The 15364-nt window shown below is 44.4% G+C and overlaps 1 protein-coding gene across 1 annotated transcript; it reads right to left on the bottom strand.

Moving 5' to 3' along the window:
- Window positions 1-1444: 1444 nt before the first annotated feature.
- Window positions 1445-13354, bottom strand: napsa (napsin A aspartic peptidase). The gene is made up of 9 exons (XM_080776191.1): window positions 13169-13354; window positions 12521-12689; window positions 10844-10967; window positions 9052-9170; window positions 7504-7703; window positions 6379-6501; window positions 3592-3736; window positions 2561-2659; window positions 1445-1849 (listed from the first exon to the last, which is right to left on the bottom strand). The coding sequence occupies exons 1-9, from the start codon at window positions 13234-13236 to the stop codon at window positions 1688-1690; spliced, it is 1209 nt and encodes a 402-aa protein (XP_080632317.1). The 5' UTR covers window positions 13237-13354; the 3' UTR covers window positions 1445-1687.
- Between the last annotated feature and the right edge of the window lie 2010 nt (window positions 13355-15364).

The following is a 15364-nucleotide window of genomic DNA, read 5'->3' as shown; positions in this document are numbered from 1 at the left end:
GTCATAATGGTCCCGCGGGCCTGATGCGGCCCGCGGGCCTGAGGTTGAGTATCACTGGTCTACTAAATCACCTGTAGATTTAGTCGACTAAAATCTTATGACATTTAGTCGACTAAAACTAGACTAACAATAAAACATTCCGGGTGACAGACAGGAAACATTTTCCGTTTCAGTAAAGGAAAAAGTCCACAGTGAATGGCTACAATTAATAGCAAAACAAAATAGTCACATTTTTGGTGCTAGGTTATAAATAAGGTAATAAATCAAGATCCTGCAGACTTTAATCAGATTCACAAGGTGACATTTTTATTTGAAGTAGAAAAAGAGACCCCCCTCCCCCTCCACCCTAGCAGACATTACTATAGGCCTTAATCAGGTCGTAATCATTTTGTCTTTCTTACTTCAAAGTACCACGCTTCAGAGGGTAACACGGAAATTCACCTTGACATGTTAAAACTTAAAAATAAAACTTCAGACAGCTTAATTAAAGACAAAGTGTACAAAGATAACATATTGAATGTTGGAACATATAGAATTTTGGCAATTACTACAAACGGGAAGTGATTTTCTGATACAGTGAGAGACGTCGCAATCTTCAAGCAAAAAAAGAAAAACAAGGGAATCCTTAAATCACAAGCACACGTTTCCCAACAACAAAACAGTCTTTCAGTGCTGTCATCTGACATCTGCGAGCATATCGCAGTCAGTGTAGTTAGCTGACATTTACAAAGCATGTAGCAGTCAGTGTGGTCAGCTGACATTTACAAAGCATGTAGCAGTCAGTGTGGTCAGCTGACATTTACAAAGCATGTAGCAGTCAGTGTGGTCAGCTGACATTTACAAAGCATGTAGCAGTCAGTGTGGTCAGCTGACATTTGCGAGCATGTAGCAGTACAGCAGTCAAAAGCGAGGGTGAACTGGGTGAAGGACCTGAAGGTGTCCCTTTAACATTTTTTTTCCTTTTGGTGAAAAACATCTTCTGGAGCCATTGCTCGTTGTCAGAATAACCCGTCTTGTAGAACTATTCATGCCTCTCTCTCTGCTCTCTCTCTCTCGCCAGAAGCAAATCTGTCGCATGTCCAATTGGGTTTGACTGGTTGATGCATTGACCGATTTGTCTCCGACTGTCTCATACAGTACACCAGTTACCCAAAAATATCAATAAAGCCAATAGCTTATGTCCATTATATAGTCCTCAAAACGTTTAATTGGAAATCTGCAGGAACATCCAAACTATACAGTCTGGAGCGCACCAGAGACAATAATCCAATAACGCTGTTAAATACCGTAGGCAGCCGAATTAAAAACAAAAGGTGGACTACTTAACTTTGGAAGGAAATTGAGCAGAGGCAGCATAATTATGGTTTATCAAATTAACCAACAGGAAAATGAGAAGTGGATGCATCTCGTTCCTTTAACCCATTCTGAACGGGAACCCATGTTGGTGTTATAGCATCATGTTATGCTTTAGCTATTGAAAAACAGCAGATCTACAAGCTCATAGCGCGCCACCGAGTGGCGCGCTACGAGCTTGTAGGTCTGCTATTTTTGAAAAATCAAAGAACGACTGACATTTTTAGAATCTGATCTCGGGTCAGAATGGGTTAATCAGACCAAGTGTGTGTCCAGTGGAAAACCTCGTATATGAATCTGATCTCAGGTCAGAATGGGTTACAACACCCCATCCCTACTTTGCGGGGGCGAAGCCCACGCGGTCCGCGTCCCGGTCGAACACCGTGTAGTACTTCCCAATGAACACGTCTCCCAGGATCCACAGGGGGCCGGCCGGGGGAGGGATGTCCATGGCCATGAAGCCCGACAGGCAGAGGGACGCGCCCATCTGGGACTCCTGATGAGAGAAGGACAACAAGAGAGTGGTGAGAATCACAAACAAACAAACAAACAAACACGCTACAACACACCGCTAGCAGTTTACGCACAGTCCAGTCCACGCGTTGTCCCGAGATCATATTTCATTTTGTTAAACCCCTGACTCCGCCAGATGGTGGCAGCATTGAGTCGCTCAGGTTCCACAACGCTATTCTCCATCTGGTCTCTCTTATCTCGGGCAGAGACCATGTGGACATGAAGAACCAGTGTTGATTTTGTCGACTAACTAACTATGATGAAAAATGTTCGTCGAGTACCTTTTTTTCACTGACGAAAAGGAAATGGAAACTAAATGGAAAACTAAGCTATGGTGAATAAAAAATATTGACAATTTCGTCAAATAAAAACTAGAGATGTTAAACAGGGACTAGTGGAAAAGAGATCCAGTATCCAAGTCATTTTACACTTGGTTGCATGCTGAAAATAACAGCTCTACCCGCTCACAACGCGTCGCGACCCATTGTAGATCTGCTAGTTCCAGCCATTAAGACGGCATCAAGGCCCGCCAAAATACATTTTAGTCGACTAAATCAACTGTAGATTTAGTCGACAAAAACTAGACAAGACACCAAGACATATTCCAGGTGACTAGTAAAATGTGTGTGTGGGGGGGGGGGGGGGGGAGAGGTGTCACGAGGCTATGAAAATGCATTGATTAAAAAGTAATTACCTTCATCACGTAGTCCTCTCCGGTCAGATTGAACATCTTCCCTCCGATGTTGAAGGAGATAACGGGAAGAGTTGGGATCTTCTTACAGTCAATCATGTACTGAGACGAGGCCAAAACAAACGTATATATACTCATTAAACAGTTGGGATCTTCTTACAGTCAATCATGTACTGAGACGAGGCCAAAACAAACGTATATATAGACTCATTAAACAGTTTCCTCCATTCACTGCAACAGGGATTAAACCTCTCACAATGTCCCCTAGTGCAGTGGTTCCCAAAGTGTGGTCCGGGGACCCCCAGGCGTCCTTGAGGGAGTTTCAGGGGGTCCCTATAGCTAGATGATAAGACAGGAACCAAATGGACGTTTATGGGTCTGTCTCTGAGTTCAAGAGTTAAACATTGATTTTACAATATAAATTGGGGGTCCCAGAGATAGAAATGCCATTCAATGGGGGGTCCATGGCTAATGCATGTCAAACTGTGGGTCCTTGAAGTTAAAATGGTTGCGAATCACTGCTAGAGCCATAAAATACTTCTCTTATGGGCTAATAAATGTCAATTTGGGGGTCCTTGACATGACAAAAGTTTGGGACCCAGTCCCTTGTTGTTCCAACCTCTCCCATCAACAGAACCAGTCCCTTGTTGTTCCAACCTCTCCCATCAACAGAACCAGTCCCTTGTTGATCCTACCTCTCCTGTTAACAGAACCAGTCCCTTGTTGTTCTCCTACCTCTCCTGTTAACAGAACCAGTCCCTAGTTGTTCTCCTACCTCTCCTGTTAACAGAACCAGTCCCTTGTTGTTCTCCTACCTCTCCTGTTAACAGAACCAGTCCCTAGTTGTTCTCCTACCTCTCCTGTTAACAGAACCAGTCCCTTGTTGTTCTCCTACCTCTCCCGTTAACAGAACCAGTCCCTTGTTGTTCTACATCAACAGAACCAGAACCCTGGGTGTTCCTACCTCTCCCATCAACAGAACCAGGGTAACGTGGTCGTTCCGTTAACAGAACCAGAACCCTGGTTGTTCCTACCTCTCCCATCAACAGCGGCAGAGCTCCGATGGCTTTGTGCAGCGCTCGGACCTCGGCCACCGGGCCGACCATCAGAGACGTCCCCGTGTCCACGATGGCCTGGCAGCCCGCCTTACACAGAACCAGCTGGTTCCCCACCTCGATGCTGTGGAGCACAGAGAGGGAAGGGTTAACACCTCGATGCTGTGGAGGTCAGAGATGGAAGGGTTAACACCTCCATGCTGTGGAGGAGCACAGAGAGGGAAGGGTTAACACCTCGATGCTGTGGAGGAGCACAGAGATGGAAGGGTTAACACCTCGATGCTGTGGAGGAGCACAGAGAGGGAAGGGTTAACACCTCGATGCTGTGGAGCACAGAGAGGGAAGGGTTAACACCTCCATGCTGTGGAGGAGCACAGAGATGGAAGGGTTAACACCTCCATGCTGTGGAGGAGCACAGAGAGGGAAGGGTTAACACCTCCATGCTGTGGAGGAGCACAGAGATGGAAGGGTTAACACCTCGATGCTGTGGAGGAGCACAGAGAGGGAAGGGTTAACACCTCCATGCTGTGGAGGAGCACAGAGAGGGAAGGGTTAACACCTCCATGCTGTGGAGGAGCACAGAGATGGAAGGGTTAACACCTCCATGCTGTGGAGGAGCACAGAGATGGAAGGGTTAACACCTCCATGCTGTGGAGGAGCACAGAGATGGAAGGGTTAACACCTCCATGCTGTGGAGGAGCACAGAGATGGAAGGGTTAACACCTCGATGCTGTGGAGGAGCACAGAGATGGAAGGGTTAACACCTCCATGCTGTGGAGGAGCACAGAGATGGAAGGGTTAACACCTCCATGCTGTGGAGGAGCACAGAGATGGAAGGGTTAACACCTCCATGCTGTGGAGGAGCACAGAGATGGAAGGGTTAACACCTCCATGCTGTGGAGGAGCACAGAGATGGAAGGGTTAACACCTCGATGCTGTGGAGGAGCACAGAGATGGAAGGGTTAACACCTCCATGCTGTGGAGGAGCACAGAGATGGAAGGGTTAACACCTCCATGCTGTGGAGGAGCACAGAGATGGAAGGGTTAACACCTCCATGCTGTGGAGGAGCACAGAGATGGAAGGGTTAACACCTCCATGCTGTGGAGGTCAGAGATGGAAGGGTTAACACCTCCATGCTGTGGAGCACAGAGATGGAAGGGTTAACACCTCCATGCTGTGGAGGAGCACAGAGATGGAAGGGTTAACACCTCCATGCTGTGGAGGAGCACAGAGATGGAAGGGTTAACACCTCCATGCTGTGGAGGAGCACAGAGATGGAAGGGTTAACACCTCCATGCTGTGGAGGAGCACAGAGATGGAAGGGTTAACACCTCCATGCTGTGGAGGAGCACAGAGAGGGAAGGGTTAACACCTCCATGCTGTGGAGGAGCACAGAGATGGAAGGGTTAACACCTCCATGCTGTGGAGGAGCACAGAGATGGAAGGGTTAACACCTCCATGCTGTGGAGGTCAGAGATGGAAGGGTTAACACCTCCATGCTGTGGAGCACAGAGATGGAAGGGTTAACACCTCCATGCTGTGGAGGAGCACAGAGAGGGAAGGGTTAACACCTCCATGCTGTGGAGGAGCACAGAGATGGAAGGGTTAACACCTCGATGCTGTGGAGGAGCACAGAGATGGAAGGGTTAACACCTCCATGCTGTGGAGGAGCACAGAGAGGGAAGGGTTAACACCTCCATGCTGTGGAGGAGCACAGAGATGGAAGGGTTAACACCTCGATGCTGTGGAGGAGCACAGAGATGGAAGGGTTAACACCTCCATGCTGTGGAGGAGCACAGAGATGGAAGGGTTAACACCTCCATGCTGTGGAGGAGCACAGAGATGGAAGGGTTAACACCTCGATGCTGTGGAGGAGCACAGAGATGGAAGGGTTAACACCTCCATGCTGTGGAGGAGCACAGAGATGGAAGGGTTAACACCTCGATGCTGTGGAGCACAGAGATGGAAGGGTTAACACCTCCATGCTGTGGAGGAGCACAGAGAGGGAAGGGTTAACACCTCGATGCTGTGGAGGAGCACAGAGATGGAAGGGTTAACACCTCCATGCTGTGGAGGAGCACAGAGATGGAAGGGTTAACACCTCCATGCTGTGGAGGAGCACAGAGATGGAAGGGTTAACACCTCCATGCTGTGGAGGAGCACAGAGATGGAAGGGTTAACACCTCCATGCTGTGGAGGAGCACAGAGATGGAAGGGTTAACACCTCCATGCTGTGGAGGAGCACAGAGAGGGAAGGGTTAACACCTCCATGCTGTGGAGGAGCACAGAGATGGAAGGGTTAACACCTCCATGCTGTGGAGGAGCACAGAGATGGAAGGGTTAACACCTCCATGCTGTGGAGAGGTAGGAAGGTGCGAGACCATTGAGAGCTTTATAGACAAGTAAAATAATTTTTAAATCAATCCTAAAAACAACCGGAAGCCAGTGCAGTGAAGCCAAAACTGGAGTAATATGTTCTCTCATCTTAGTTCTAGTTAAAACTCTGGCTGCTGCCACCACCCCACCCAGAAGCAAAGATTTGAGTTAAAAACCTTCTGCGCATTCTCACGGTTTTTCAAAAATAGCACTCGGTGCCGCGCTATGAGCTTGTAGATCTGCTATCTTTCAATAGCTAAATGCTTCAAACACCAAATGAGGTTCCCGCCCCGACCCGCAATCACGACTCACACAAAGAAAGTAAATAATTGAAAGGACATTTGGATTTGGGTCCCCTTATATTGGAACCAGACTCCGTGCCTCCCCACCTGCTGGTGTGTATCTGCCAGTAGGCCTTGCGTGTGACGTTGACATAGTGCAGATCTCCTGTGTAGTACTGGGGGTCGCTGCCCCCCAGCATCAGCTCCCCTCCTACCGCTGCTGCCGGGTCCCTGAGAGAGGCAGAGAGAGAGAGAGGAAAGCGTAGCACAGATTTTTTTTTAAATCACACCCGGCCGTGTGAACCGAGTTGACACAATCCCATACTTTTGAAAAAGAAAAATGAAAGCAGGAATAAAGGCCAAAACACCACGCTCTTCGGTGAAGCAAATAAAAAAACACCTTGCTAAGGAATGGCTGAAAAACGACATTTTCCAGTCCTTCATTTTGGGGTTTGAGAATCTCCCTCGAAAAGATAATCTCAAGGGTGGGTTTCCTTCCAATAATAATAATTTAAAAAAAGAAAGTACATCATTTAGTAAACTTATGTTGAAGACAAAACTGATTGTTTTCTAATCTTGCCACTGATAATTGTCCAATTAGCTTGTTTTTATATGGTTAGGGTTATTAAACATAGTTGGTTTGCTGAGAATAGCATTTTAGAAGTTTTACAACGAGTCCATCGGGTGTTAAAAGTTGTGAGCAGCACAATATCTGGATGTTTGTAGAACATATTTGTACTGTACTCTTATTTTCTTTTGTTAATCCATTATGACCCGAGAACAGATTCAGAACAAATGTCTTCCATGTCTTTATTCTGGACAGGAATGAACATAAACCATACATTATGTAAGAGCAGATTTGAATTAAAGCATGCAAATAACCCTTTAATTCTACAAATGTCTTCAAAAATCATGACAGTTTTCTGAGAAACCTATGTTGTTGCAACAAGCAATGATTTGAGTTAAAAACGTTCGATGTGAAAGAATATATATACGATTTTTCAAAAATACCAGCTACTATTTTTCAACAGCTAGTTTAGCTGTTGGTTAAAAGCTACAAGGTGACACAGACACGTGCTCAGGTCTAAATGGGTTATGGTACTATGAAAAGTACAACACAATTATGTCTTCATCTTATTGACCAATGACCATATTAAAACATGGCACCCATTTTCCACTTCTGGCCAATAACGGTAACTATCATTCCCACCGTCACCATCTTGCCTACATTACCTGCTTATGTAAAAGGAGAATATGTTCTGTGGCAGCAGTTTGTCAGACATGGCCGTGTCGAACACCGGTGTAACGTTAGCCACGGATATGGAAGGGTAACCCATGCCCAAGACGCCATCGAAGCGGGCCGCGGCAAACGTGATGCCGGGCTGGTTCACTGCCTCGCCAAACTGCTGTTTGAGGACCGGCAGACCTGCAATCTGAGAGAGAGAGAGAGGGTCGATTCATACTCCTATTTTAGAGCCGAATAAAAGTCGGTTCGGCGCTGTAGAGCCTACAATGTGACGTCATTTATCTCTGTAGAGCCTACAATTTGACGTCATTTGAGGTTCGGGGGGCGGGGCGGGTACCGTCCTAAAGTCGGCTCTTCGGTGCTACTGAAAATTTCTGACGAGCCGAAAATCATTTCGGGACTACAGCGCCGAAACAGCGGTAAAATAGGAGTATGAATCGGTTTGAGGACCGGCAAACCTGCAATCTGAGAGAGAGAACAAAGAGAGAACAAAAGCACAAAGGTGAAACAATGAGGCATTCGTAGTTGCTAAATCTTACTTATAGGTGGAGTGGAATGAGCTTCCACTCCACCTATAAGAACTGTGGATTCTGTGGACATTTTCAAAGGACTGTTGAAAACTCACCTTTTTAAAACAGGCCTTTCCATAGCCGGCCGGCCTGGTTAAATGTTGATTGCTTTATTTTTACTTTTTCGATTTTGTCTTACTTTATTAGTGATTTAGTTCTTAACTTGTTTTATTGACTAGTGACTTGATTGTATTGTTGTTAAAGCACTTTGTGACTGTAATTGTCTGTGAAAGGTGCTCTATAAATAAACTTTACTTACTTACCTCTATCAAATAAAAGGCAGAAAAAGCCCCAAATTGATTTTGATGTTGTGTATATATAAATATATATATATATATATATATATATATATATATATACACTGACGATGTACTATGGGGTCAATGTTCCCACCAAGATAGTGGCATCTGGGCAAACAATGGCCAAGTGAATGAGTAAATATAATAATATTATAATTATTATTAAGTGAATAAGAGAGAGTGTGAGTGAGTGAGTGAGTGAGTGAGTGAGTGAGTGAGTGAGTGAGTGTGTGTGTGTGTGTGTGTGTGTGTGTGTGTGTGTGTTCTGTCTCAGCTACTATGGGCAGTCTGTCTGTCTGGAGAAGGCGTTGTTTCATTTATCCCTAGGAGGCTTAAAAAAAACCAAAACAAACATCCTGTCTAGTAGTATCAAGTATATATGTCAACAATGTGCTGTATATATATATATATATATTTTTTTTTTTTAAATATATACTTTCTCTTCTTTTCCCTCTGTGTGTTAAGCGCATGTGCAGCAGCTTGGTTGGACCATGTAATGTATAACCTTATTCTGACCAGTGTTTGGGTCTATTCTGTATACGCCTCTTGTGCAGACCCAAATAAAAGAAATCAAATGTGTGTGTGTGTGTGTGTGTGTGTGTGTGTGTGTGTGTGTGTGTGTGTGTGTGTGTGTGTGTGTGTGTGTGTGTGTGTCTGTCTAACTCACAGAGACAGTGTCCTCACTGATAAACCCAGACAAGCTCCCTCGACCATATCGAATTGAGAACGTGGTGCCGTTCTGCACGTAGCTGCTGGACTTCTTGGAGTTGTAGCGGTGGTGAAGCCCTGAACAGAGAACAAAGCACACACACAGAGAGGGTATTAACCCATTCTGAACGGTAACCCATTTTGGTGCTAGCATCATGTTATGCTTTATCTATTGAAAAATAGCAGATCTACAAGCTCGTAGCGCGCCACCGAGTGGCGCGCTACGAGCTTGTAGGTCTGCTATTTTTTGAAAAATCGAAGAACGACTGACATTTTTTTAATCTGATCTCAGGTCAGAATGGGTTAATCAGACCAGTGTGTTGTCCAGTGGAAACCTCGTATGAATCTGATCTCAGGTCAGAATGGGTTAAAGAAGAATCCAATTCAAAGTGGATCGTTTTAGAGCTGGCGAATGCCAGGCTATGCCAAGTAACACATGTAAACTGGAACATTAGCCAAAGGTTGTGTCAGTCAAGACACCAGCCAAGATGGATTTATAGTACACACAGAGACTTGTTGCATTTATAGATATTTTAAGTTTTTTCAGAGAACTTCAGGTCAGGATTTAGAAGGATGTTTTTTAGAATCTGACTCAGGTCTTAAAAAGAAAAACCACACAAAGGGCTGTATTTTGCGTGTTAAGTGAGTAAACTAAAGACCTGGAGGCGTGATCAATGCCATTTGGCTATTCTGAGTGGCCAAAGAGCATTGATCACGCCTCCAGGTCTTTAGTTCAAGTTAGGGAATAAGACCTGGTACTTAAGACACGCAAAATACAGCCCAGAGAGTACAGAGCAAGTGCAAACTAAAGAACCATCCTTCCACATTGTATTCTTTCTTGTCCTACATCTTTGCGACGCAAATGAAGCGACAAGAGTCGTCAAGAACAACAGCAAAAGCCCACTGACAAAACAGAACATAATTTACAAAAAATAAATAAAAATAAACAGTTAAATAAAAACAACGTGGATCTTATTTCAGGAAGCAGTTGTGTACTTGTGTCACACACACAAAACACACAAAAGAAAAAGACATTGTGAAATAAAAACAGAACAAGTTTAACAGCAATCACATGATCGCTCACCAACAATCGACCATAATTATGGACGTGGAATGAGTCAGTAAAGAGAAATGTGTCAAATAAGCACTTTGGAGGCAGTTTAACAGCCTCACATGACCATTCAGAGGTCACACGAATGTTGTTTTTGGCAGCAAATTTAGATTTTAGTTTTAGTCATTAGTCTCTTCAATAGTTTAAGTCACATTTTAGTCACCTGGAATGTTTGTGTTTGTCTAGTTTTAAACTAAAAAAATATTTTGGCGGGTCTTGATGCCGTCGTAATGACTGCTTTTACACTTGCTGAAAATAGCCGATCTACAAGCTCACTGTGACACGTTGTGAGCTTGTAGATCGGCTATTTTCAGCATGCAACCAAGTGTAAAATGACGTACACTGGATCTCTTGTCCTCTAGTCCCCTTCCTAACACTTTAGTCTAGTTTTTATCTGTTGACGAAATTGTCAGTATATTTAGTCTTAGTTTTTGTCACAATAGCTTAGTTTTCATTTAGTTTTTGTCAGTGAAAAAAAGGTAGTCGACGAACATGTTTTGTCTTAGTTTTAGTCGACAACACTGACGAATACACAGACACACAAACACAGACACAGACACAGAGAGTCAGAGACACACACACACACACACACACACACACACACACACACACACACACACACACACACACACAGACTCACAGCAGGCCAGGTCCAGGAAGGAGCAGTGGATGGAAGGGACCCACAGGTTGGAAGAGCCGGTGTCAAACAGCACGGTGAAGTCCTGGGGGGGGCTGCCGATGCTTATCGCCCCGTAGTACTGGGCCTGGGAACAGAACCATACATATTACTGGGCCTGGGAACAGAACCATACATATTACTGGGCCTGAGAACAGAACCATACATATTACTGGGCCTGAGGGGACAGGAATGAACAGAACCATACATATTACTGGGCCTGGGAACAGAACCATACATATTACTGGGCCTGGGAACAGAACCATACATAGTACTGGGCCTGGGAACAGAACCATACATATTACTGGGCCTGAGGGGACAGGAATGAACAGAACCATACATATTACTGGGCCTGGGTGGACAGGAATGAACAGAACCATACATATTACTGGGCCTGGGAACAGAACCATACATATTACTGGGCCTGCAGGGAACAGAACCATACATAGTACTGGGCCTGGGAACAGAACCATACATATTACTGGGCCTGGGAACAGAACCATACATATTACTGGGCCTGAGAACAGAACCATACATATTACTGGGCCTGGGAACAGAACCATACATATTACTGGGCCTGAGAACAGAACCATACATATTACTGGGCCTGAGAACAGAACCATACATATTACTGGGCCTGGGAACAGAACCATACATATTACTGGGCCTGAGGGGACAGGAATGAACAGAACCATACATATTACTGGGCCTGGGTGGACAGGAATGAACAGAACCATACATATTACTGGGCCTGAGTGGACAGGAATGAACAGAACCATACATATTACTGGGCCTGGGGGGACAGGAATGAACAGAACCATACATATTACTGGGCCTGAGTGGACAGGAATGAACAGAACCATACATATTACTGGGCCTGGGGGGACAGGAATGAACAGAACCATACATATTACTGGGCCTGGGTGGACCGGAATGAACAGAACCATACATATTACTGGGCCTGAGTGGACAGGAATGAACAGAACCATACATATTACTGGGCCTGAGTGGACAGGAATGAACAGAACCATACATATTACTGGGCCTGGGTGGACAGGAATGAACAGAACCATACATATTACTGGGCCTGAGTGGACAGGAATGAACAGAACCATACATATTACTGGGCCTGGGTGGACAGGAATGAACAGAACAGAACCAAATAGACATATGATGTGATAGTACGTTATGATGATGTACGGTGATAAGAGCGCCCCTCACTTCACATGGGTGTGATCTTTTTCTATAGTCTTCACGTATTCCCTTGTTTCTCTAAACGTGTATTTGATGATAGTCTAATTTAGTGCTTTTTCTGGGTTTTATCCTTATGTATCCATTCTACAAACCATCAATAATAGCATAATCAATCAATCAATCAATCAATCAATCAATCATGCATATAATAATAGATCACTCTATATTGTCCTAGTCCTACATACTAGTGCATACAAGTCTCAACTACCAACACCTGATTGATTGATTGATTGAAATATTTATTAACAGTTTGCAGAATTACAGTACATTTCAAGCACAAACTCAATACAAAGACTGTTAACTCTGAGTGGACGACGTCACCCAATTAAGCATTACACTTGTTTACAAGAGGGTCCACCGTGTTCAATTCATCAACCAGCCACCTACGTCCAAGAAGTTGGTGAGTCTCTCAACAGGCAGGTCGTGGAGAGGGGCAGAGACAGTGTCCTCCACGGGTCGTGAGGAAGAGGCCGAGGCAAGTTCTCGGAGTTGCTCGATGGTCATTCCATTGTCGCTCAGTAGGCGGCGCACGGTCCTCGTCTTATGAAGAGGAACTCTGTGGAAACCATGGGTAAGAAGAAACATGCACACTTTATAGCCGCAGCGGTCTAAAAGAAAACCCCGTTTTAGAGCCAACCACATGCGGTAATCGTGCAAGTGCAATCGTTAAAAAGCACATTAAATTAATATGACGAGAATACCGTTTTATTTAGCTTGCAGAGATGTTATTTCGGCGCACAAAGAGCGTGCGCTTCTTCGTGGCACATAATGTTCAGAGTCAGACAGACTACTACTACTACTTTATCAACATAAACAGTCCAAATACGTGTCATTTGACCTGGCGTTGCGTACGTTATAATATGCAATGTTAAACATTTCAGCACTGAACTGTGGAAAAAAACACGTGAATCCTCTCCCCCCCCCCCCATAAAAAACCATACCTGGATGCATTTGTTTATGTTTACAGTATGTAGCTAACGGACAGTTTAAGGAACCATATGCTCTGTCCCGTTGTCGTCCAACGGCAGCATTTACCTTATAATCGCAGCGGTGTGTGCTATCAACAGCACGACAATGGCACACAGCATTTCCAGTCGTGTCATTGTCCTTCTTCGTGAAAACCAGTAAGTTATAATATAGATTTCTTTCACTCGTGCAAAAAACGCAGAAGTAAACTGTTGTTTCAAACTGACGCACCAAGGAAACTATCAGTCAGCCTCAGTCAGTTTACATCCGTGATGCTCTTCGGTACTTTCCGCCTAAACTCGGCTTTCTCCGGCTGGCACTCGCGGTGATTGGCGACCGTTGGCGACGGGACGACATTGAGACGATCTGGTTGGATGGACGGGATGTCCATCACCTCAATTCATCAACCCACCGGTGCACTTGTTCGGTCCCCCATTCATTCTCTCACTCAGGTCACGAGTTGTGTAGACACAGTAGACAGTAGGCCATTTTTAAGTGGTGCAACCACTTCTACATCCAGCTTTGTCCGTGTACACACGTGTGTGTGTGTGTACCTGTGTCCATGAGCCTGAGTAGTTACTTATTTATACCAGAAGGGGGCGCCAGAAACAGAGAGAGGGGTAGTGCTGTGTCTCTAATGAGAGAGAGAGAGAGAGAGAGAGAGAGAGAGAGAGAGAGAGGGGGGGGGCGGGGGGGGGGGGGGGGAGGGAATTGCACCACTTGGTTCACACAGGTGTGATTTTTTAAATGTTCATTCTTGTGGCAGAAAGTGACCTGGGTCACACACTCTCTTTGTCTAAAAATGGCTGAATGTTTCAAAAGCTATGTTATCAGTTCTGCTTTAGTTTCAGCCTGAAACTAAAGCAGAAAGAACTGATAAAATGGCTTTAGATAGCCTATCAGAATGGATTGACTGAGACTATATAGGTAAGGCAGCCCAACTATTCAAGCATTGTAAATAGTAGCTTAATAATCTGTAGCTATAGGGTTGGTGGGCGTTTGTCATCTGTTGACTTGGTTTCAAATAAATAACCATATGAGCAGGAGCATAATGTCCCTGGCCTCAAAATGCCTCAAATACATTTATATCCCGGACCCTCTCCACCTAATCCTGTCAGCAATAAGAACATGCATGTCTGCAGCACTGCAGGCACAGAGAGCTTTATAATCAGTAAACATGTTGAGTTTGTTGACCGCATAGGCTGCTATAAATGCCAGCCAACATAATTTCTGTTGTTCTGGTATAATTGTGGTTACAGAGAAAACAGAAAATGTAAGTAATTTTAATTTTATTTAAAAAGAAACATAAAAAAGGAAAAAAAAAGATCTCTGCCAGGCCTGGTTTGGCTGAACGCGACATTAAGGCCAGTTCATAGTCCAGTTTTGGGTGAAGAGGTGACCTGACCAACCAGGTGGTTATAGTAACTTAACATGAGAGATGTGTTGTGTGAGTCACCGCCGGTCTTCACAGAAAACTGGACTAACGATAGGCCTTTCTCAGTCGTGACGTGGCGTGACGCAGCCATAGATTGTATAGAAAATATGCAGCCGAGAAGACATGAGGAAGCTGTGGTTTTGAATTTGATGTCAGTTGGTAGGGCATTCCCATTGTGTTGGCATTCCCATTGTGTTGGCATTCCACATTCTGGTGGCATATATTAAGGGCATAGCAGTGGGCGTGGTTTTCTGGTTCCACTGAACAAACAGGCCATTCATTTTTCCCATAGAGATTTACACAAATATTGATATCAATTATTTTAAGACTAAAATCAAGCCGTCCATGATCCTGGTGAGCCATGACCATAAAATCATTTGATTATGTTAGAAAGAAATTATTGGATATTTAATTATATCAAATCAAATCAAACTTTATTTCTATAGCTGCTATAGTATAGCACATTTAAAACAACAAAAGCTGACAAAAGTGCTGTACAGGTTAAAACAAACCAATATATTCTAAAATATACTAAAGTATATTCCTATATATATGATATACTACATTTAATAAATACAATTTGTTTAAGCGGTTTTCCTTTAATCTTTTTCCCCGCAGAATCAAAGGTGTTGACTGGCGAATTTGACCCCAGTTTTTGTGCTGAATCTGGGCTGAGTTTAAGACCAGTGGAGCTCCCTCTGGTGCGGTGCCTGCAGGTAAAGTAGTCCGACAGGTACATGGGTGGTGTTTTCTTGCATATCTTAGTTGAAGACCAGGCCCATTGCAAGTTGCTTCACTGTCCTACACCCTGAGTAACCTGACCAGTTTAT

This window comes from Protomyctophum bolini, assembly GCF_963924005.1.
Source record: "Protomyctophum bolini genome assembly, chromosome: 11".
Taxonomy (NCBI): Eukaryota; Metazoa; Chordata; class Actinopteri; order Myctophiformes; family Myctophidae; genus Protomyctophum; species Protomyctophum bolini.
The sequence above is the reverse complement of the archived record's forward strand: the minus strand, read 5'-3'. Positions and strand labels throughout refer to the sequence as shown.

Bases quoted from the DNA above. Each gene is read 5' to 3' on its own strand.
- napsa (XM_080776191.1), bottom strand. From the start codon at position 13,236: ATGACACGACTGGAAATGCTGTGTGCCATTGTCGTGCTGTTGATAGCA. The intron at 10,968-12,520 runs GTAGGTGGCTGG...TTCTGTTCCCAG, and splicing joins GACTCACCAACTTCTTGGAC to GCCCAGTACTACGGGGCGAT. The intron at 9,171-10,843 runs GTGAGTCTGTGT...TTCTCTGTTCAG, and splicing joins CTTCCTGGACCTGGCCTGCT to GGCTTCACCACCGCTACAAC.